Raw genomic sequence first — 23,903 nt, forward strand, 5'->3', positions numbered from 1 at the left:
CCGGAGGTGAGAGTTATATTTTGTAGCATTTACAACTATCCCCCTAAAAATCTATTTCAGTGAACTGAAATATAAAATAATACTCCATTTCATCACATGTAACCCCCTCCCTTTTAAAAAGATTGTTTCAATTATTTAAGCAAATTATTTATAACATTTCCGAGCCGAATTCGAGCATATGAAGACTGCATGCATTATTAAGATTCCTAAATACAATTCAAGGTTTTTGTCAGCCAATGTCGGCACTTTCTCCGAACATTTTCCCCTCGTCCGTGTTCCCAGCCCCCCCCTCTCTCTCTCTCTCTCTCTCTCTCTCCCTCTCTCTCTCTCTCTCCCTCTCTTGGAATCCTATTGATCCAAACCGTCTAATTAGCGGCGTCTGCGCAATTACGCGCATGCGCAGCATGCGCCATCTCAGCCATTTTTGAAGCAAACTAATTAGCAAGAATAAAGAGCCAAGTGTTCCCCCCCACCCCAACATCGTGATCAGAACTCATTCTACCTCTGGAGCTCGCCCAGAATCCCTCCATCCTGGCCCCCCCACCCGACCCCACGCCCACCCAGCCTGCACCCCGTCTTGGGTGTTTACTCCAGCCGGACTTGCCTTGCCGTGCCTGCATGTAGCTTTAATTACATTGTTTGCTAAACAACTTGGAAGGCGGCTGCGCTCGCTTGCTCGCCCCCCCCCCATCTGTCCTTCCTCCTTCCTCCGTTTTCTTCGTCCGCACCGGATCGTGCACAAACAACAACAGCAACAACAACAACAAAAAGGAATGCGTGCTCGTTTTTTCGGACTACTACTGCGACGACACCCTCAAGCCCGCGGAGACTGGTGCCGGAGCCGCTGCAGACATGTAAGAGTTCCGTTTGTTTAGGGTGGAGGGATGAGGTTTCGGGGGGGGGGGGGGGCACCAAATGTGCACGGAATAACGCTTTAGTTGCTTTTGCTGGTCACCTGCTAACGTGTGTGTGATGTTAGTGTAAACAAAAGCCACAAGAGTGGTGTGGTGAGTGTGGTGTGCCGCTTGTAAACACACACACGCCGGGAGAAAACTCTTCAAGTTAACACCCCCCCCACAACCCCCCCAACAACACCACCATTACTGCCTGGAGCTGTGCAAGCAATGCTGCCCCACACAAAACTCGTATTTTGTGCGTCTGCGGTTTTTTTTTCTTACCTGGAAAGCTCTACGGAGTCCACCGAGGCATAGGTTGTCCAATTCCTATTCACACCTATGTCGACCCAAACGACTGTCCTGCTTTCTTTCTTGGCTCTTACACACTCACACGGGCAGTCACACCGAAGACGCTGTTCTTTGATGTCCATTTTATCTGCCATATAAAAACAGTCGTGTTTTGAAAATCCTATCCATAATCTGTCATCATATAAACTTTGTCCAATGTTGAATTTCATCTTATTTTTATTAAAATCGGATCAGCCTGTTTAGCTGTGTGTACACATTGCAAGTCTGTTCTGTTAATGATTCAAAACGTAGTCTGGCATTATAAAACAAACCAAAAAAAAAAACAATGTAATGGTGAATTCCAGGTCTTTTCATTAGATTCGTCTTGGTTTGTACACACAACAGGATGTGCACACACAATCCAGCGTTGTGTCTCACAGACACACGCATAATGTCACTTATACATACACATAATCATATTTTAAATATCCATGACATCGCCCGTCATCACATAAACGCGGGTGTAACAATGAATTTCAGTTCCTGACTCTGATTGGCATGTGTACGCTAAAATATGTGTGTTATTTTATACGCACGCACGCACGCACACACACACACAGCCTTAAAACTGTTAAATCAGCTAAATTAACAATACATATCTTTTTTTCATCCAAAAACATACCGTAGTTTGTCATAACAGACTGAATGTAATGGTGACTTTGAGGTCCATAAATTAGAATCTTACACACACACACATACACACCCCACCAATGTGTGTTATATGCACACACAATCATGTTTTTTTTAAAATAAAATCAGCCTGTCAACACAAAAAGTTGAATGTAGCGTCGATCTCCAAGTTATTTCGGAATTTGATGAACACACACATGCACACACACTACTACCATACAACCACATACTACCATACAATACACAATCCTTTAAAACAGCAGCTATTATTGCAGAAAATGTGAATTTCAGGTCCTTAGATTGTTTGTACACACGCAGAGCACTTTTTTAAGTTTGGAGACACAAAATTTGTTTTTAAATTTAAAAATAGCATGTACAATCATGGGGCATTGTCTGTATTTGTAAATGTTATTTTGACATCTGACGGTGGATATACGCACACTAGCGTTCTACACGTTGGCACTCGCGCACGTTAAATGCCGGTTTCCCGTATTTGTGATCAATAGCCGGCCAGAATAGTCGTAAAAATAGTTGCATCTCTGATGGTCCGAGGCTATCGACCGCAGTGTAAATGAAAATCTTTATCAGATTAGAGTCTATTCTCAGCTGTTGCGGGTTGCCGACGGGCCTTAAAAGACCCCGTGGCAGTATCTTCCAGAAAATTTCAAAGACCACTGCAGTGGACAGGGGTGTGTGGCCTGTGACACAAACATAGTGCATTAAAGCACTATCACAGTGTGGATGTGGGCCATATATCTTGAAGCTGCAGAGACAGAGAGAGGAGGCGGGGTGTTGAGGAACACCCACTCTGGGTGTTGTAGGAGGAGGGGTTCGGTCGGTTGGGGCCAGGAGGTGCAAGGTGAATTAGGGTCGCTTCTTAATTTCTAATAAAGGTCAGTAATTAAAGTGTGGGACAGTGAGAGACAGATGCATCTATCTTCTCTGGCATACACAGGAGAGACGCGCTTCTTTTTTTGTATTTATATTATTAGGGCTGTCATGTTTCATGGAAAATCTGTAGAAAATGCTCAAAATATGATTCGATGTAAAAAATATTGAAATTTTGATCACAAATGGATATGTAATGAGAACAGTCAAATCTATTGCATTTATTTTCATGTTTAGTTCTGGCACGAACAAAACACTGATGAGACAAAAATGTAGTTAAGTAAAACTGTGTTCATTATCAAGTTTTTTTTGTAAGGTTACAAAAAATTAGTTCTTAACAATAACAAAATGCATGTATTAATATCAAAACATATTTGGGCTATAAAATGAATCAGTCATCTAGTTAAAACAAAAATCAAATCAAAATGGGGGACTGGAACTCAGGTGAATCGTCATATCTCTAATATTTATTGTTTTGATAAATACTGGCTTTTTTGTGCAGTCAACGTGCAGTCTTGAACATAGAACCTAATAATCTTGAGAGAAGAGTGTTGCCCAAAATAAAGAAATGAATAGATACAAATATACAATATAGTATTTCAATTTTGCTTTTCCGCTAGATTCATGTTGTGGACACCAAGTCACGTGGCATACATCCAAGTCAACATTGGCATCCGCTATAATGCTCCAGTACTTGCATATTTGTTGTGTTCTAAACTAAAACCAAGCACAAATGTCCTTGGTATCGTCTACAAGACTCCCTCTTCTGTTTGTTTGGCTAATTAGAGCTCCCTCGCCCCACCTTCCAGTGTGTGTGGCCAAAGATGCAGGATGAAACAATGATTTTAAAGCGGCGCTTTTATCCACTTTTTATCTCAGTGTGGCAATTTAGCCGAAGCCCTTTAGCTCCAAAGCGTTCAGTTCTTTATTTAATCCGATCCCCCGAGGAATATTATAGACCTCCTGTGTAGCCCATACCCGCATTCCTCCACCTAGTTTGGCGCTTACGCTATTGATTTTCCCATTAAGGGCTAACGCTAACCCCTGAGTAACCGGCCTGTGTGTTGCACACCCTGAAAGCTCTATTGAACAGATGCTATCCAAGGCCTTTTTAATCAATGGCCTCTACCGTTATGCAATATGATTTACATGACTCATTTGTTTCCTTTTCACCACTTTCTTCCTCCTGTCTCCGTCTTCCTCTCTTTTATGTCTAGGTGGGGTGGTGATGCGCGGCAGCTGTAGCCTCCGCCATGGACATTGGTGAGGGAGGGGGAGGGGATGGAGGGGGAGGAGAGGACAGAGATGCGGACCTCGATCCCCAGGCTTTATATTGCCCTCTTCTGACCCCGGCGTTTCTTCCCGAGCGGGGATTGGCCTCTCGTAACTCAGCCGTGGTCCCTGCCAAAGAGCCCTCCACCCCGCGTGAGAAGCGGGGTGAGACGGGCGTCAAGGGTTCCCGGGCTGGAGGAGAGACCCAGGTAGGGGGGCAGAAGGATGGATGCCATCACACACGTCAAATGGATGGAGCGTGTCAAAAGCGCTGGACGAAGGGGATTTTCCAAGAGGAATATCCGTCGGGGCAAAATGGGGAGGGCCACGCTGGTGCGGGAGTGAAGTCGGCAACAGGGGGTCTCCAGAAAGGAGAAGAGGAGGAGGCCATCTCAAACCAAAGCCAAACTAAATCCAAATGTTCTTTATTACCTCAACAGAGCCAGCAAAGCGCTTCCTCCAGCACGGCAAAGGCCAGCGTCCCGCTCAACAGCAAAACAGCCGAATCTCCAAAGTCCTGCCAGACTCCCCCCACTTCTCCAGAAGCCCCCCCTTTTCTTTTGACCTCTCCAAAGCAGTTCACTTCTCCATCCTACTCTTCCGCCCTGCTGAGTGACACAGAAGCGAAAGACCTACCGGAAGATCAGGGCTGGATTTCTGGGTTTCCTCTGAGCTTTAAATCCCAGCAGCCGACTCTGGCTTTCCCATTGGCAGGTGTGGAGGGGGCCAGCGCGCCTGCTGAGAACGACGGCCCGGCAGGGGTTCCTCACTCTTCCATTTCTAAGGGAGATGGTGCCAAAGCTCCAGAACCAAATGAGAGCCATCTCGAGACGGACATGGACGAGGAGCGAGACAATGAAGAAGAACAGAAAGAAGCTGTCCCCAAAAACCTCACGCAAGAGCTCTCCCCAAATTCACTGACGACTCACATGACTGTAATGCACTCGCGCAATTCCTGCAAGACGCTGAAATGCCCCAAGTGTAACTGGCACTACAAGTCCCAGCATACACTGCAACTCCACATGAAAGAGAAACATCCCGAGACGGGCAGCCAGTGTGTGTGCGGCGCCTCCGGTGGGAAGTGCGTTTGTGGCAGTTCGATGCGGGGTGCCTGTGGCTACTGCAGTTCAGGGAAACCCCATCCCCGCTTGGCCCGGGGCGAAACCTATGCCTGCGGCTACAAGCCTTACCGTTGCGAGGTGTGTGACTACGCCACCTCGTCGAAAGGCAACCTCAGCATACACATGCAGTCAGATAAACACCTTAATAACGTCCAAAGCGGGGGACACGCCAACGGCCAGATGCATACTTTGCATGGTAGCAACAACGGTAGCGGCTCCTCCAACGGGGCCACGATGGATGAGCAGGCATACAAGCACCCGCTTCCCATTCCCACCTCTACCCCCCAGCCAGCCAAGCTCACGCCACCCGCGCACTCTCCTTCGCACGGCAAGCGCTGGCGGTGTGACGTCTGCGACTACGAGACGAGCATCGCCCGCAACCTGCGCATACACACCACCAGTGAGAAACACACGCATAACATGCTGAGGCTTCAGAGGGGTTACTACCTATCCCGCTGCAGGAGCCTCGCTCCCCATCTGAAACACCTCCAGAACACGGGTAAGCCATTCATGAAACCTCGAGCTGTTGGTTTTCGTAAATGAGTGAAACAGCTCACAGTCCTTTCTATGTGTCAGGTGGGGAGCTATCCTTGAACATGAGACTGACAACGCAACAAGTCACGGAACAGCCCGTCACCCTCGGCTCAACGCTGACTCCTTCGCCGTCGCCTTCACCCTCTCCCCCGCCAGTCCTGTCTTTGTCTCCCACTGAACCTCTGTCCCAGGGTGTCTTCCAATGCCTCATCTGCTCCTGCTTTTCTTCTGACAGCTTAGAGTCTGTGGAGCAGCACTTGAACGCCCCTCGCTCCTTGCCCCAGTCGGAATGGTGCTCCCTGGTCGCCGGCGGCTGCCACTGCAGACTGTGCGGTTACACCACCCCGCTGAGGGCTAACTTCTCCTTGCACTGCCAGACTGACAGGCACAGGACCCGCTATCAGCTCGCGGCTCATGTTCAAGAAAGGGGCGAGCGGGGTCAGGAAGGCGCTGCCTTAATAGCTAAGGGCAACCCTATCCAGCTCAGGTGCAACCTGTGCGAGTATGCCACGAGCAGTTTGGAGAAACTGCAAGCACATTCCCGGAGTTCCCACCATGAGTCCAGCATCCGGGTTTACAGAGTAAGCAAAGACTCTTGAAAATGGCTTTCTTAAAGGGGAAGCGAACCCCAAAATGTTCATTTCCAATAATATGTTCGATGCAGCCACACTAGTCTAAAGGCGGCATTCAGATTCCTAGCGCGTCAGTGTTTTCTGTTTCCTGAAGCTGAGCCGTGATTGATTGTGCCCTGAATAACTGTGACATCATTTTCAGTCGACGGCAATTGGCAAAATGGTTTCCCCGTGAGATGGCTAAAAGCGGGTAGATTTTGCTGCTTAACTCATATTCCAACAACAGTATTAATGGGGATGCTGTGTTTAGATTAGTGGAGGCGCATAGAACATATTCATGTGAAGAACATCTTTGGGGTTGACTTCCCCTTTAAAAGTACAATAGTTGAAACCGTTACTCTCTGACTATTTGGTTTTGTTCACCTTCTAGTTCCTGCAGCAGTACGATGTCGAGGTCGACGGCGGTTCATGTCTTTTCCATTGTCTCCTATGCAACAATTCCTCTTCCTCCAAGCTTCAAGTGTTAAAACACAGTCAAACCCAGACCCATCAGCAGAGGGAGGGGCTGCTACAGCTGCAGCCAATGGGCGGAGAAGAATTAGCAGCAATTTTTACCATCAGAAAAAGCCCCAATTGGGTCGCAGGTGAGAATATGGACCATGGGAGCGTATTTGACATCCAGCTGCATCTGCTCACTGATACGAGAAACGAGGCCTGGGGATTAAGATGAAAACTGAGAAAATGACTAATGGCTGTTGCTGAGCTATTGATTCGGTAAATTGATCAGTCGATACACATCCTTGTTATATCACCTATCGCCCCTGTCGACAGCTAACTATCACCTGCTAATCAATGAACCAATACAAATCCCCTGCGCAACGATGGGGGAGGCTAAGGTTGGTAATGAGAGTGAAATGTGCTGGATAGCCCGCTGTCTTAGACACGTATCATGTAGCGGTGTCCCAGCGTCTGTACATCAATTGGACACTTTTGGAATACGTTCTGTTCTGTCTGTAATTTGTCAGAATGAAGATTTATCAGGACAAATCCATGGGTTCCAAATCCCAACCAACTTTTCTCTACCATTGAAGAGAATCTAATGGTGAATCAATATGTGATCATCAAAAGGCTATCGAAGCAGCCAAACAGAATGAAACGTGGTCCTTACAAGTCACTGTTTTCAATAAGGGTGCAGCTCCAAATTACAAGAATATATAATTAGCCCGAGCATGAATCCCTTAGAATGTATAGCATAATGATTGATCTATTATATTCTCGTCTCTCAGCAGAACTTAATGAAGATATGGAAAATTCTGGCGAGGCCACCACCTGTACTTTGCACAAAAGCGAAGACAACTTGGGCGAAAAAGAAAGTGGTACGGCCGCCTATGAACATTTCATTGGATAACTGAATCATAATAGCCATTCGGAATAAAAGAAATATTGACATGTTCTGATGTTTCCAAAGAAGAAACGGTGGCGGAGGAGGTGGACAAGGGGGAGTCATTCAAGCGTCAAGCGTCTGGATGTGAAGAAATGGAAAACTCCAGCACAACCAAACGACCCCGAACACACCAGCCGAGCGAGAATCAGCAGGTCAGCAGTTAAAACCTACAGAGACCAGAAACTACATTTGAACCTTTGTCCTCACTTGACATTCTTCCCATTCTATCCTTTTTAGACTGTCCTGTGCCCTTTGTGCCAAGCTAAAATCTCATACGCGCACCTTTGGCCACATCTCACACATGTGCACAGTGTGGCGCAGGACTGTGTAGATAAGCTCATCAGCACAGTAAGTGGATGCAAAGTGTGCATTTGTTCTATTTGCGTTTGCTGGGGTTGCCGAAAGAAAATGAACAGGCAAAGAGAAGGGGAATGGGGAAGAGTGATATGTAGGGAGACAATTTCATTAAGAAGAAACCAGAGAGCGCGGCAGTGGCTTTTTAATGCAGGTTTAAGGAGGTCCCCATGATCGTCGTCTGATGCGGATAATCGGTGTGTACGTGTGTGCGTTCGATCATAGTGTTTGACTGCAGGATTGAAGGAAAAGCCAGTGTTTATATAATGCATCTTTAAGCACGCTTCTATCACCAGAAGTGCAGTCAAGCTTAAAAAAAAAAATATATATATATACAGTGTATATATATATACACCCGGTATATAAAATAAAAGGGTGTGATGGTAGGGTGGTGTTGTCGGGGAGGGGGTGGGGGGGGGGGGTCTGCTCTTCACCATGACTCTCGAGCTAACAAAGACCGGTCATCTATCCACATCACCATCCTCCATCTTTCTGGGTCCGTATGCTAAGTGGCCTTTGTCTCCTGCTCTCTTTGCCTCCACTTCACGTACTGCTTTTCACCCTTTCTCCCCTCTTCTGCACCCTATCACCCCTCCCACCAGCCCACACCGCTACTCCTATCATTCGTATTCCGCAATCTCTGTCCCCTCTCCTCCCTTTCTGTCTCTCAATTTCTGACGCGTTACCCCTCCCGCACTTGCCCTCGCCGAGGCTTTTTTTTTCCCCTCTCCCCGGCCTCTCTTTTTCATATTCTTCACCCCTTAGCGCTTACTACCCCCCTCCCAAACACACCCACACCTACCACCGTCCTCCATTCTGCTTGTACGCCTCCCTCACTTACTCTGATAGTAATTGAGGTTCATTAATTCAGACTGAGGTGATGATGGCCATTATGTACCTTGCTTTCCAATTACGCTCTCTAGATTAAGCCTGACCTTCAGTTTTCTCTGCAGCGTGTGTATGTGGTGGTCTAGTCTCTCTTCTTCTGAAGCTGTTACATGGAGAAGACTCTTGTCATGTAAATCTCATCTTTAGCCCTCCACCCTTTCCTTAGAGTAGCTTGCTGCTTCGCGTCCATGGCCGCATTGGCTCTTGAAGCTGCGGAGATGGAGGCTTTCTATATGAAGAATGATTTTAAATAAAATTCATTATTCAGCTCGGTAAAGTTTTATTCAACCCCCCTGGGGCATGTAGAAGGGCGGTATTTGCGCTGAAGGGCAGAGTCACATATCTCAACCATGTACACTTATTGCCAGGTTGATGATGCGCCTTGCTGCATATAGCGCCATGCAGAAAGGGAAAAGATAAAACAATACATTTAAAGATTCACTCTTGAATGTTTCATGATATTAGGAAACGGAGCGTAGCCTCGTTGTTTTTATCCATCTTATAATTTGTCTGCGATTAAACCGAACAATTAAACATGTTTTATTCATAACGTTGGCTAAAGGAAAATGTTGTTTGCCCCTTTTTTCTTTGACTTGCTAAAGCCATGCTATTTTTAATAGAACATCTTCAAAAGGCAAAACATGACACATTTTCTGTCTCTCAGGTCACGCCGTCCTTGGAACGAGATAAGCCCCTGCTGGAAAATGAACTACCACCTGACTTGGGCATAGAAGATAAAATGACAGCTCAAAACATGAAAATTAGCCCGGCAGGTCTTTCTCATGCAACAGATTCCCTTAAATCAGATGAGCCACCAAAAAACAAAAGTAGGTTCAAGAAATGACCACTCTTTCATGTTTGCATTGTTTAGAAAAAAAACAATTACATTCATAATCATTGTTTATTTGGCAGGCATTTCAGGGGAGAACACAGAGGGAAATGTAGCCGCACCCAAAGATGTCACAGCTCTACTCACCCCACCCCTAGAAGACAACACCACTCACCCTACCAATGGAAGACTGGCTCCTCCATGCCTGACTCACACACCTCCCTCTTCCCCAACTGCTGCCCCCCCTCCTCTTTCTGATCGCCATGGTTACCGGTTTCGTTGCAGCAGGTGCAGCTTGGCGTTCCCCACTCAGGAGAAGCTCCAGCTTCACTGGCAGTACCATGCCATGAGGGCGGCGACAGAATGCCCCCTCTGCTCCAGGCAATGTCGGAGTCAGGAGGCCCTGCAGAGGCACATGCAGAATACACACTCGCAGCCAGAAAACGTCCAGAACACATCCTCGCTGCCTCATATGATGCAATACATTGAACACAGTCCGAGCTCAGCAAAAGAAGATTTAAGCATGTCATTTCGAGCTGGCCAAGAAGCCGGTGAGGGTGAGGATGTAGAGCTCGAAGAAGAGGAATTGCAGGAAGAAGAAGAAAAAGAAGAAGAAAACAGTGAGGGAAAGGAACATAAAGAGGAATGGAGAACTACAGACAAAGACCCGGCTACTGAAACTGGTGGAGATGATGAGGAATTAACTGAGCCAGAAAAAGTGCTAAATGATGAAATCCCATCAGAACCTAGTTCCATTTCTTTTATGAAAAAGAGCTCTAACCCAACAATGGACCGTTATTTGGATCCATCAAGGCCATACAAGTGTTCCGTATGTTCTGAATCTTTTACCCAGAAGACAATTCTTCTGGTTCACTATAATTCAGTGTCTCATCTCCACCGGGCCAGACGAGCCCTGCAGGAATCGGGCACGGGTGTGTCTACCCCAGAAGCTCCCCGTGGCCAAGATCCTCGACCCTACCGATGCAAACTATGTGGTGTGGGCTATAGCCAGAGCTCCACATTGGACATACATCTACGCTCAGTTCTCCACCAAACAAGAGCTCGTGCTGCACAGAATCTTAGTACACAACCACCAGTGTCAAGTGAAGCTATGCCATTACCTGCCACCACGGCTACTACTACACTGTCTGCTATAACTGGTAAGGATGGGTCGAAGAGTTTGCCTTTCGCCAAGAAGCCGGATGTAGATCGTTCTTCACCAGGATTAGTAGCTGAACTCCAGTCGACCGTATCAACTGAAGGTCAACAGGCTAAAAAGAGAGTGGCAGAACTGATCGCATCAAGAAACCAGTTGCTATTAATGCAACAACAGCAGTTGGCTCAGGCACAGGCCCAAGCCCAAGCCCAGTTACAACACACAGCATTGCTACAGGCCAAAGTAATGCAGCATCTACCTATTGGACCAGAGAGTCTCTTTCAGCACTTCTCTTTGGCACCGGAAAACTTACTGTCACTACAGCAGCAACTTCTTCTGCCCTTTTACTTTCCCGGAGACATGAAACTTAACACAGAGTTGGCAATAAAGAACTTGGAACATACCCAATCTGAGGCAGCAAAGGGTAGACTGAGTGAACAGATTAAGGGAGAGGCTAAAAAAGAGGAAAACCCTCAAACCGATGAAAAACATACTCTGAATCAATTTTCATCCTCCGATGACATCCAAACAAAAGATGTGATGGCTTTTGACACCAGAGTTGAATGCGGCAGTGGATCCTCCAGCAGCCCAAAAGAAAAAGAATGTATCGTAAATCTCATTGACGAAAAGGAAGAAGTGTCTGCTGCCATTGTTAAAAATGAGAGTCAAACACTGGAAAATGATTCATCCACAGTTGATATCCCCAAATCACAGTGCCCTCCACCAAGGGTGGCATATGCTACTGTTAACGGGGAAGCTCTTAGGGCCTTGCTGCAGAGTTATGGCTACGAGTTGGCATTACAGTATATACAAAGTAGACATAGGCACCAGCAGCAGATTGCAAGCCAAATGATGGAGGTGAGAAACAAGTGCGGTGATATTCACAAGATGGAATTTTATTCAGGGGCACAAAAAGGGTCAATTGGAACAGATAAAGGGAAGTTGCAAAACTGCGGTAGGAATGCCAAAACTGAAGGTGAAGACATGCAAAGTTTCCCAGAGGAACCGAATCAGGGCAAACACGATGATGCAGACGAACTTGCAAACAAAGAGAAAAGATGCTGTGGAAGAGGACAAAAGTGTAGAGATTGCGGAAAGTTTTTTTCCGACGCCATGATTTTAAAAAGTCACCAGGAATACATTCACAGACAAGTGCTTCCCACTGCTGCGCTAGAGAGGTTTTCCAGAGAATACAGACTACAATATGATCAATTGTACCCTTTGAAAGAGAAAAAATCTGCAGAGGATTCATCTCGGAGTACACCCATTTCAATTCCAGCTACATCCATCGAATCAGAACTTGGATCTGAAGCCGATAAACCTCAAGTTAAAACACCACCTCTATCCTCATTTTCAGATGCTGAAACGAAAAAATGTGGTACAACTGAAGACCACGTGCCCTTTACCTCCGTCCCCTCTCCTCCTCGTTCCTCTTCTCAAACCCAAGAGACGCCAGTTACGAACACATCTACTGTTAGTTCTCAAAACACATCGCCAGCTAACGCCATGCCTATTCCCTTACCAAAAATACCATTGCTTCCTCTGTCGCAGCTTCCTATTCCCCCATTGGCTTTACCCAAGCTTCCACTACCCCCAATTCATTTTCCGATGGAGATACCGCTCATTCCTCCAGTTGTGATGCAGCCTGTGGCTCTGCAGCCCCAAACCTGGTTGGACTCGAGTGTGAGCCCAGACCTGACAAAACTTTATCAGTCTCAACTGCTTGCCCCACAGGCACCTATTAGTCCAACGGTGATTTCCCAACCATCTCAACTTAGCCCGGCATTGCTCGGCCAGCCTCCTCAAGTCAATTCTTTGTTGCTAGGTCAACCGGTTCAGAGTAGCTCCATTCCAGCAGGGCAGCAGCCCCAAGTAAGTCCAGCATTATTGGAACAACAGCAGGGCAAGAGAACCCGCACTCGAATCTCTGAAGACCAGCTGAATATTCTAAAAAAGCACTTCGATATCAACAGCCTCCCGAGCGATGAGGAGCTAAACAAGATATCAGGTCTGTCTGGTCTACCCCACAAAGTCATCAAACACTGGTTTCGCAACACTCTTTTTAAAGAGCGACAACGCGATAAGGACTCGCCCTACAATTTCAATAACCCCCCAACCACAGCTCTTGAGGAGTCTAAAGAGGAGCTCTTGCAGAAGCCGTCTCTGAAACTGGCCACATTGTCACCGTCTCCAGCACCAACCGAAGTGTCCCATCAAAACCAGTTAACTGAAATCCAAAGAACCAATACCCACAGAGGGAGACGCTCATCTCGAACCCGCTTTACAGAAAAACAGCTGGAGATGCTGCAAGGCGTGTTTGAAGCAACACCCTATCCCAGAGAGGAGGAATATGACAGGCTGTCTGCACTGTTGTCTCTCCCGAACAGAGTCATTGTGGTATGGTTCCAAAATGCGAGGCAAAGAGCCCGCAAGAGCCAGGACAGAGGGGCAGATGATGGAGTAGAGGGGACGAGCCAACTCGACATTTTTCGTAAAAGAGACGGATGCTACAAGAGTGGTGATCCTGAGGGTATCAGCAATGGGGATGAAGGTCACAGTGACTCTCAAAATGAAAATTCAATGGATCTGACCTATGAGTATTATACTCATCCAGACTCACCAATCCTTGATTCTTCTAGTCTTTATACAGAAAGCGACCACCCAATGGGCAATGAGGAATTAACACCTGCTGTCAAGAAACAAGAAAACACAACTGCCCCTCCTCAGACGAGCAGAACAATTAAAAAAGAAATTGCAGAAATAAACACCGACCGCAAAGAAATAGTGCAGGCAAGGCAAAATGTGTCTGAAGCTGATAATCTGGTCCGACCTCTGCAAGAAAGCTCAGCAGAAAGACACAAACCTCGCTCTTCTGACCCCTCAAAAAGCACAGTGCAGAACAGCCGATGGGTGTCAGACGCAAGCCAGGATCACGTCAAGAGTTCATCCCCAAATAAAAGTGTTGAAAAATCTGCAGCTCCATCACCGAGCCTACCTTCATCTTCAGAGTCTGAAAATAACCATATTCGTCAGCCTGATGCCTCTCCCCGTGCATCTATCGAGAATCAGTCACTCAACCATCTCCCGATCCCAAACTCGTTTCAGTGCAATCTATGCCCGATGTCCCTGCCAACATTCCAAATGTGGCAGGACCATCAGACAAGGCATCTGCTTGCAGCTCAGTCCCAGGTCCAACTCCTTCATTCTGGCTTCACGGACAGAACATTGCCATACATGATGCTCCATTCCAACCACTCACTCATGGCCAGCCAAATGCTTTCGGGCGCTATGACGCAGTTGCACCCTAGTGCCACAAGTCCCATGATTTCACACTTGAATAGCACACCAATTAAGAACTCGCTTGCTGACCTGTCTCAGAGTTCCTTGAAGCAGAACCCAAAACTAATGTCAGAGGGCAGTTTTGATGTTCAAAGGTATAGCCGAGATGCTGAAGAAGAGCAGAGAAGGGATAAGCGTCAGAGAACCACCATCACCCCAGAACAGCTTGAAGTGTTATATCAGCGCTACAGCTTAGACTCCAACCCCACCAGAGGAGTTCTAGAGGGCATTGCACAGGATGTGGGCCTCACAAGAAGAGTGGTTCAGGTACCGTGAGCAAACATGTTATCGCAAAGAAAATATATTGTTTTGTTATTTTATGATATATATTTTTTTCATCTTAAATGTGCTATTGTTTCATTACACAGGTCTGGTTTCAAAACACTCGGGCAAGAGAAAGAAAAGGGCAGTTCAGGTCAATGGGGCCAGGGTCGAGTTTCAGCATGGGCTTGAACCACCTCCGCTGTCCATTTTGCAGGGCTCTCTTCAAGGTGAAGAGTGCTCTGGACGCCCACATGAGATCGCGACACTGGGCAGAGGCTGAAAGAGCAGGCTACAATTTATCAATGAATAATGGTTCTCGTGGGACCAATGGGATGGCCGTGTCTTCTGTCATGGACAAACCAGGCCCATCTGCCTCCTCTAACTTCGCCCCAAACACCGGCATTGCCATCCACAACAAAGAGCAAAGAGTGAAGTCAACCGGTACAGTTCTTTCTTCAAACAATGATCCGAACAACCCAGGGGAGTATGATGACTTGGAGGAAGACGATGAGTTCCAATGTGAAGAGGGTTCAAGTATGGCCGACCTAGGGTCTCTGAGTCCTGAGGGATCAGACTGGGGTGAGACCCTGCAGCCACACCAGCAACGGCAAAGGACACAGATGAGCCACTTCCAAGTACTCCAGCTTAGAGACTTCTACAAGAACCATCGTACACCAAATCGACATGAGTGTGAGGCCCTCGGCCAGGAATTGGGACTGCCCCACCGTGTCGTGCAGGTAACTGTCTTAATTGGATGGAAGATAACAGAGGCTGAGTGTGAAACCCAAGATGTATACCTTCAAATCTATTTCCAGGTCTGGTTCCAGAATGCCAGAGCCAAGGAGAAGAGGGCAAGGACTCTGAACTCCGACTCTGCGGAAACAGAGCAGGCGGAGTTGAAAGCCGGGGCAGGGGAGAGAGACCGGGCTTAATGAAGGGTCCCTTTACATTGTTCTACTATGCCCTTAAGACTCGTTTTTCCTACAGTCAACTTCTTAAAACAAAACTTCACTTTGCTGCCAAGCCTGTTTCCTGAGCACCCCAAAGATGCAGAACCACCGTGGCCCAAAGAGAACCGTTTTCAACTGAAAGTCAACCCAAACCAAGCCCTCTTGACAACAACTTTCCTCTTTTTTTTCTATTGCTCTCTCTCGTATGCTGTCTGTCTTTCCTTGTTGCCCCTATTCCTGTTTGCGTCAGACACCTTTCTACAACCAAACCTGTCCTTGGGGAAAACAACAATGCCACATAGGCCAAAGAGCATTATTTAAGTCGGTGACCTTACTGCCTGGCTAGACCTGCAGTCTACCTCCCGGTCACCACAAAAGACTCCACGTGGGCCCCTTCAACCAGACAGTGCTTGAGGACTAGCAGTGTAGCACGTGTTGTGGGTCTACGAAAAGTTGGAACAGGAACTTTTAAAGAGATTTTAGTGTAAATAGAGCACTCCAAAAGATAAACTTGAAGAAGGGGGATAAAAAAACAAAACAAAGCAGTTAATGATGGAAGATGAGGAGGAAACAAAGTAATATCCCGAAAGAGACGGAATTTCCATTGAGCTTTTGTCACGACTGACTCAGATTCCAAAGCTCGTAACCAAAATTTTCCATGTCTGTTGTTTCATCGTGTTTGTTGTCAGTAACAAACTGCAGCGCTTGACGTCTGTACAGAGAAGGGTGAGACCTGCACCTGGCACAGGGGAAAAAAGGGGGGGGGGGGGGAGCAATGGACTGATAACAGTGCCAGAGTGCAGCTCCACCCATCACAAGCCAATGATGAGTCTTCTGTTGTACATGGACACCTTCTATGTTCCTTTCATGGATAACAGCCCAAATAGCACAGAGCAGAAAGGCAAGTTTGCCCCAAAAGGGACTCACTATTTTTATAGCACTCAACCATAATACTGTCTATGATAACTTTAACCAAACTCAAATTTACAATGCGTGTGTGTGTGTGTGTGGGTGTGTGTGTGTGTGTGGGTGTGTCTAGTCATAGTTTCTTAAGATAAATCTTATGACTTGAGATCAACTGTCTTGCTTTGGTATAATAGTGTCATGATGATGAAAAGATTGTGACAGCTTTGAACTGTTCAGGTAAGGATTGACTGCCTTTCTGTTCTTTGAATATACTAATGGCTTCCTGATGTTGTGTGATGGATATGAAGCTTTCTACGCTCAGGTCAGCAGCTCAATATGGCTCCACATCCAATGTGAACCCGAGACTTTCTGTCTTGAAGGCAGAAGGGACGCAGTTTAGATTGGGACTTACGTATTACATCGACAAAAAACAAAAACAAACAAACATCCGTGTACATCAAAGATCTGAGCTTTTCACCTCAAATAGATTGTTACAAAAAACAACTTATTGAAGCTAAAGTGTTTAATAGCTTGAGGGGTATATGTACAGTATTTAGCTTTTGTATGGTTGACTCAAGACTCCATTGGATGTTTGCGAGGCAGCTCCCGTTCGTACACACCAACAAGGAGCTTCCGCATGAAGCAGATGGAAAAACGTAATGGATGTTTCCGATGTTATTTTTGTACGCTTATTTATGTTTCCCTTTTCTTCCTCCCCTCTTTCTTTTGAATGTTTTTCTTCCTTTTTATTTGCAACCAGTCCTTATCTAACTGTAATAATAATAATAATAATATAACAATAATAGCTGAACAATAATTAATGCTTTAAGACAAATATCCAAAGACGTGAAAATACTTTACCATACGACCTACAAAGTGCTACTGTGTACTTGACGATGTTTTTTTTGCTATTTCTAAAGAAGGAAAGGAGTCCCTTATCTAAGCTACTGTTTTCTGCCTCTCATAAGCACACTGGAGTACTCTGTAACCAAAACCCCAAACTAGAGCCATGGCAGTCTGTAATATAGCGGTTGAAGAGTTTTACTTCTCTGAGAAATGTTGCGGTTTATTTTGTTTCATTTTATTTTATTTTTACCATAGTGTTAAACTCCAGCCCTTAAGGATGTCCAGTTTGCTGCTAATGTACTGTAGTTTCCAATGTTACTGTAGAAAGATGCATGCTCTGATCGCTTTTACCACTTAGGCTTTAATGACTTACAAACTGTAATAATGATACCTGCGATGCTGTTGATGAACTGCTTCTTTGATTCCGGCAGAAACAAATTGGTACGTGGGGCTAAATTCGATCAAGTTGGGTTTACAGTCATTGATTTAGAGAGGACAGCAGCAAAACATTTTCGTAACAGACCAGGTCTAAACCTCCAGTTAGACCCAAAATTGTGTCCGATGTGTTTACTTGTCAAACACAAGAATGGAAATTAGCATATTTGAAGGAGTTCAGCCCCAGAATATTGAAGGTATCATTTTATTTATTTTTGTTATTTGGTGCTTTAATCTCCGTGCTCCATTTTCCCAGTGAAAAACAGCTTTCCAAAGGACGTGGACTGACCAGTGCTGTCTTGTTTTGTTCTCAAACTAACCAATGTTTACGACAATACCAATGAGCTTTCTTCTGTACAGAAATGTGCATTCCAAAAAAAACAACAACAACAAAACAGTTTTTCTACACTTATTTTCTGAGTTTTATTTCACTGATCACCGGTGACCATAAGATGTACATATTGGGGTCTTCTGCTGTGAAGGGACTCCTTGTAGGTAAAACGGACTCTCTTGCTTTTTTTTGTTTTTCTTTTTCCTGGATATGTTGTTGCCATAGTGATGACCAAAAAGATACGTGTGATGTGCACCTGTCCTTATGTCTTGCTCCAGTGGTTTTGTGTCTCTATAATATTCCCTTCACACACCCCCGCCTCCTCCACCCCCATTTCTTCCCCTACTGGTGTGTTTCTCTTTACCTTACCTCTCCCATTTTCCACTGAGCTAAATAAAGTCTGCTTTGGTGCATGCTCTGGTCTCATCCCTTTAGGTGTGACGATCCACGTTGCGCATGCTGTGCTGTGCGGGGGTGTTATTTTTTGTATTTAGAAACAATCTTCATATTCCAGGTGGTATTTCTGTGGTGCTCTGTGCATAGCCGGAAGGCTTTTGGTGTGCAATGGTGTGTGCGTAACGCAGCAAAGTGTTGGAAGCCAAGCTCTTTGGTGAATGGAGTCCTGACCTCTGGGGTCACTTCATTAATTACATCTATGACATTCAGCCAGATGAGTTTCCTTTGTGACTAAATGATATGAGGAATATTAACGACTTTGGATGAATTACACCGCCGCTCCTGCTCATGATGATAATGTGTTTTATGACTCTGGGAGAGAGGGGAGGCAAAATTGCTCACTACAGCACATTTAGGGCGACACAGATTTTCATCAGAAATAGTTCCAAGATGAGGAGATTGCAGTTACTCATTTTATGTTTGTTTTGTGGAATGGCAGATAATATGGAAAACGGTAACTAGTTAAAGCAAAAAATAATCACTGTGCCGTGAAAATATGTCTTCTTCCTAATTGTGGAGCGTTGAGCCCAACTGCAAACACGCAAAATGGCTCTGCAAAGGGAACAATTGTATAGCAAACACAGGAGCGGGCTTAAGATTGCTTTGCGGCTGATGATATCAATCTTAGAAAGTCATCCAGATAAAGTGATCCCCCACCATTTTTCCTTCTCCCTGTCCTCCCCCCTCTTAATCAAATGAGCACTGTGCAGCTGGTGGGGTTGCAGAAAAAAAGGGTATGAGTGTGTGGGGGGCTTTGAGGGATGGCGTGAAATTATTGCCTCTCTGGTGTATATGTGTGCGTGTAAGGGGGGGGGGGTGCTGCGTTGTGCGTCTGTGTGTGGGGGTGGGGGGGTGTAATGTCATTGCCTGCTGGTGAATCTGTATTGGGGGCTCATTTAGATTTAGATTGGTTATGCGAGGAGGGAGCTGAAAGGCCAGCTCATGTTTATGCATGAAGTCCAAAGCATGCTGCTGTGGTTGGAGCCTGAATTAAAGAGACAGAGCAGAAATACATTCACACTTTTTTTTTTTTGGCCTCGGTTTTGCGTTTATGGAAAAGGCTGCAGGGTGAAGTCACACTTTGCCTTCATGTACATCGAAAACGTGCAAGGCCTGATCATTTTGGGGAGTTGTACACACAAATGCAGATTGATTACACCTTGATCCAGAAAACATTCCTTTTTTAAAATGTATTTATTTTTTTGGCACCACTATCCAACTTGATTGCGGTTGCTACGGTTGCTACCACAATAGCACTCAGTCGTGCACCCAGTCATCAGTAAATGTCTCAGAATGAGAGTTTGTTCAGCACTTCATCAGGTATAAAGTGGTTTTTATTTGGAAATGTGCTCCCTATCCATCTTTTAAATGACTTTTTAATGGTAGCCACACCATCCTAATCAATCATGTGGCAGAGCCGGCCTGCACGCAAATACACTATTTATATATCCTACACTCTGCTGCAAATGCTCTCTGCTTTGTAATTCTTGTTAATGAGTGGAACAATAGGAGCAACTGGTTTTTTTTCTTTTGGATTGAATTAACTTTGGTCGAGACATTTACGCAGTGGATTAAAATGTCTACCTTTGATAGTCATAGTAGTAGAGACAGAGTAACAATCTGCTCTGATTTACTCACAGGGGTGTGACCAGAAATGTTTCAATAGGGTGGTTAGGGTGTCATGGAGGGGTGGCCATAAATGTGGTCATTTGCATGCTCATAAGGACCCGTTAACTGAGAAGTCATTGTTTATACGTCAGGGTTTCATGAAAGAAAATGCACACATCTCCAGAAACTTGCTCAAAACACTCAGAATACAAGCGATATCAAAACTAACGTTTTGCTGACTAGAGAATGACATTTTTATAATCGGTTGATTTGCTTTTGTGTAGTACTTAATAGACTACTTCTTTGCTCACGCATGGGTTACATTCTATGACAGGGGTGTCAAACTCGTTTTTTTGTCACAGGCCACATTGTAGTTACAGTTTCCCTTGGAGGCCCATCATGAATTTTGGGAAACCATCTAAATTATTTAATCACCTTCACATATTACACAACAGTGCACAATAAATTGATCAATAACTAGTTTTACAATCAGAAGTCAAGAATAATGACTTATTGTGAATTACAGGTGACAATTTAAAATTTTGGTTCAGGCTTTAGCAAGCATCATAGAACTTGACATGCTTGATTTGCTTTCACGGGCCACATAAAATGGCGTGGCGGGCCTTGACTGACACGTGCTCTAAGACATGGGTATCAAACTCAAGGTCTGAAGGCTAGATGCGGCCCACCATGTCATTTTATGTGGAACCCCCCCAAAAAAAGAAAATCAATTGCATCAACTTGCATGATTCTTACTAAAATCTGGGCCAAATTGTGATGTGTAATAAAATAATGTTGAGATTTTGCAATATTTTTGAGAAACACCTGGTATGATGCAATGTGATTCTACTCCAGTGCCAATGACAAAATATTGTTCAACAAACCCTTTTAGGGACAGAGGTTACTCCAGTGGACAGCTTATCGTGTTATCAGGTTACAGGGTGCGTGAAAGAGTTAAGAGTGAGTGTATTCGGGCATCCTTCTGTAAAGAAACAGTGTATCCCATAAAAAGTTGTGTGTTGATATAAATTCTTGAAGACATTGAAATTGCTCGACATTTTTTGGGGGTGTTTCTCCATTCATTTTTTTTGAGGGGGGGGGGGGGTAATGCCAAACCATCCCCGAGCGGCACATGCCCCCCTCCCCCTTCATAGTACTTTACATCTATAATGAGATACAAATACGCATCAGCGGGACAATGTCCTGCGCCACGCGTCACTGTGTGAATATTACTCACACTTATTAGCTGGATTATGTTAATCTTTACACTCCCTACTCGCAGACAACAGACTCGGCATGCTACGGGGTGGTCATGGCGGCGTGTGTGTGTGTGTATGTGTTAGAGGGGGGTGGCTGCCATATTGTCAAACTGCTCTGCATGTGAAAAGGTAGTCTAATTATAGCACTTATGCAAATGTGTACGTGCGCGCAAACATAGGCGCCACTGCTTGCTTACCGCTCAGGTCAAAAAGAGCCATTGTCCTATTTTGATAAACAAGTGATGACATCACAACAACTTCCCATCCTGGCTGAACTCCATCAGGGTTGTACGAATGTTTGGGTGAGCATTTTATGATGATGCGTAGCGGGTCAAACTCAGAGTCACCTGGAGGAGTGAGTATGTTATTGGAAAAAGTCAAGACTTTTTTGTTTTCCAGACAGAAACATTGATGGTACCCCTGTTGGAATGATTGATTGAGTCTGACACATTTTAATTACCTCCAAATTAAATGAATCGGCTGGCAGACGATAAAACATTGCTGTTTAATAATGAGCTCCTCCATTTGACACCCCCCCTCCCTCCCCCCTCCATCCAATCCCATTTTGCCTGCCCGCGCCAAATAACCTCTCTCCGTTTAATGATATGCAAATGAATTTTCATGAACCCCACGATCCCATGCGATGATTAAACTAAGATGACATTAGCTGCCAACAACAGCGTTTCCTGCTGTCTCCTTTCTCTGCTCCTATCGCTGCCATCTCGCTGCTGATCCCCAACAACGGCCAACTTGTGTTATTAAGGCATTCAGTGTCGCTCATGGCCTTATGAATTATCATTGGAAGAAAGGAAGGGAAAACATTTGCTTATTCAGGGTTAGGGCAGCCATTTTTTCCCCAAGCAAAATGTTGCTTCCCAGACCATGTATTGTACGTATGACAACACATTTGCAATCATGCAGTCAAATCACAGACTGATTTGGTAATCACCCCCCCTCCCACTGTTTCATTTCAGTCCGGGATCCAGTTCCATATCTGCTGTCGTTTATCGTACTCCATTTGCATAATGAAGCCAGGGCTTAATTAAGATCCCACCGGAGTCTGGTGCCAAGGATGAAGGAAAACAGAACAAGGGGGAGGAGGAGAGAGGTGAGTTCCGGCATTCCTCAGCTTATTCGCACATTTCCAAAGAGCAGGCGCAATTTCAGGGGTGGGGGGGGGGGGGGCAAAATCCCTGATAAACGATTAAATCGCTAATTATCATCGGCTGTTGGAGTGAGTGTGTGGCTGTTAATGAGGTGCAGATCCGATGCCCAGACAGATGCCCGCCCCTGACGGCGGCAACTCCCCTCCCACCGGCGAAACCTTGACATCCCGGAGATGATGCCAGCGCATCCCTTTAACGCTGCCAGTGGCTATCCCTTTAAGAACATCCCAGGTGTGCATGTGCAAGAAAGAGGCTTCATCATACTCATCCAACTGTTCTTCAATGGGCTCAAAATGATCCGTGTTTTGCAAGTTCACTGCGAACCATCCTGAATGCAGTTTCTCCATAAAGGAACGGTATATGCCCTTCGTCTTCGTCGCGGGCAGAAGCCTCCATCTGGTGTTGGCACTCAGCAGAGTTGGCATCAGGGGAACTTGATGTCATCGGGGTCAGTGCAGCTCAGATGTGTTTGTCTCCAGACGGCAACCGTCTCCGCTTTTACGACTGTTTCCGTGCGGTTTCTCTCTGCGCATGTAAATGGCACCCAGTTAATTCTTGGCACGCTGCCATCTGCGTTGCGGGCGCATCCCTCGAGGGCATGGCTTCTCGGCAAACACCGATGGCGTCCGAGAAACGTCCTTCTCACCATACGGGCAGCTCCTGTTTACAAATGTTTGTGCTAACTTGGCTTGGCAGCATGCCACATTTCTCGCCATGCCCTCGCCGCCCCGGAGAAGATGCCAACATAAAAGCGCTGGCACGCGTTGCCTTGGCACCTCTTGTCGTCTTTGTCCAAATAAATTGCGACTGACGGGGAAATCCTCGGAGGTGAATCGGCTCGGATAAGAACGAGACGGCTGTCCGCGGGTCGCTTTAGCTTCTGGCCGCGCCAAGGACGCTGGCACGGTGCCCGGCAAAGACAGAGGAGACTTCGTTTTCGCCGGCATTTTCTTTCTCGTAAGATTATTCATCACCGTAGATCTTGAAATTAAAAAAAAAAAATGCTGCTGTATTTGGATTGTCAGCGTCCTTCATCCGTGGATGGCTCCGCCGCCCGCTGGCATCTCACACACATCTGCGCTCCAGCTAGTGGCAGATTTCCTTTTCTTCGCCAGCCGCACCAGTGAGTCGGCATCGCCCGGTTGCGCCTGTGCCAGGGTGGCATCGGGGTGGCAGTACACAAAGGTCTCCTTCTCTTTGCCTTTCTTATCGTCCTCGCCCCTTCGCCCATGCCCGCCCCCGCTCAAGCCCTGACTGGATGGCACTGTGCCAACCTGCCGCCGCCATCGCTCTCATTTGTAGCTCATCCCTTCGTCGCCCTTCCCCCGTCGCTACGTTTACATCCCTCTCTCTTCCTCACCCACTTCGCAATCGTTAGTAGGTGTGTTTTAAAATGTGGCATGTTTCAAAA

General features: G+C 46.0%; 1 protein-coding gene across 2 annotated transcripts; it reads left to right on the forward strand.

Annotated features, from left to right (window-relative positions):
• The first annotated feature begins 397 nt into the window (after positions 1–397).
• Positions 398–18,416, forward strand: LOC127597276 (zinc finger homeobox protein 3-like). Of its 2 annotated transcripts, none has more exons than XM_052060196.1 (11): positions 398–854; positions 3,980–5,654; positions 5,732–6,270; positions 6,692–6,905; positions 7,548–7,637; positions 7,730–7,857; positions 7,943–8,053; positions 9,612–9,774; positions 9,860–14,538; positions 14,640–15,272; positions 15,351–18,416. In XM_052060196.1, the coding sequence occupies exons 2-11, from the start codon at positions 4,016–4,018 to the stop codon at positions 15,465–15,467; spliced, it is 8,313 nt and encodes a 2,770-aa protein (XP_051916156.1). In that variant the 5' UTR covers positions 398–854; positions 3,980–4,015; the 3' UTR covers positions 15,468–18,416. The 2 variants fall into 2 exon arrangements, with proteins under 2 accessions (XP_051916156.1, XP_051916157.1); XM_052060197.1 differs by having other exon boundaries at positions 7,733–7,857.
• Positions 18,417–23,903: the final 5,487 nt, after the last annotated feature.

The sequence above is a fragment of the Hippocampus zosterae genome, chromosome 3 (genome assembly GCF_025434085.1).
Source record: "Hippocampus zosterae strain Florida chromosome 3, ASM2543408v3, whole genome shotgun sequence".
Lineage (NCBI taxonomy): Eukaryota > Metazoa > Chordata > Actinopteri > Syngnathiformes > Syngnathidae > Hippocampus > Hippocampus zosterae.

What these genes read in the sequence shown, in the direction of transcription:
- LOC127597276 (XM_052060196.1), top strand. Translation starts at nt 4,016, where the DNA reads ATGGACATTGGTGAGGGAGGGGGAGGGGATGGAGGGGGAGGAGAGGAC. An exon ending in AGCCGAGCGAGAATCAGCAG is followed by an intron (nt 7,858 to 7,942) that starts GTCAGCAGTTAA and finishes TATCCTTTTTAG; the next exon opens with ACTGTCCTGTGCCCTTTGTG. An exon ending in TAGATAAGCTCATCAGCACA is followed by an intron (nt 8,054 to 9,611) that starts GTAAGTGGATGC and finishes TCTGTCTCTCAG; the next exon opens with GTCACGCCGTCCTTGGAACG.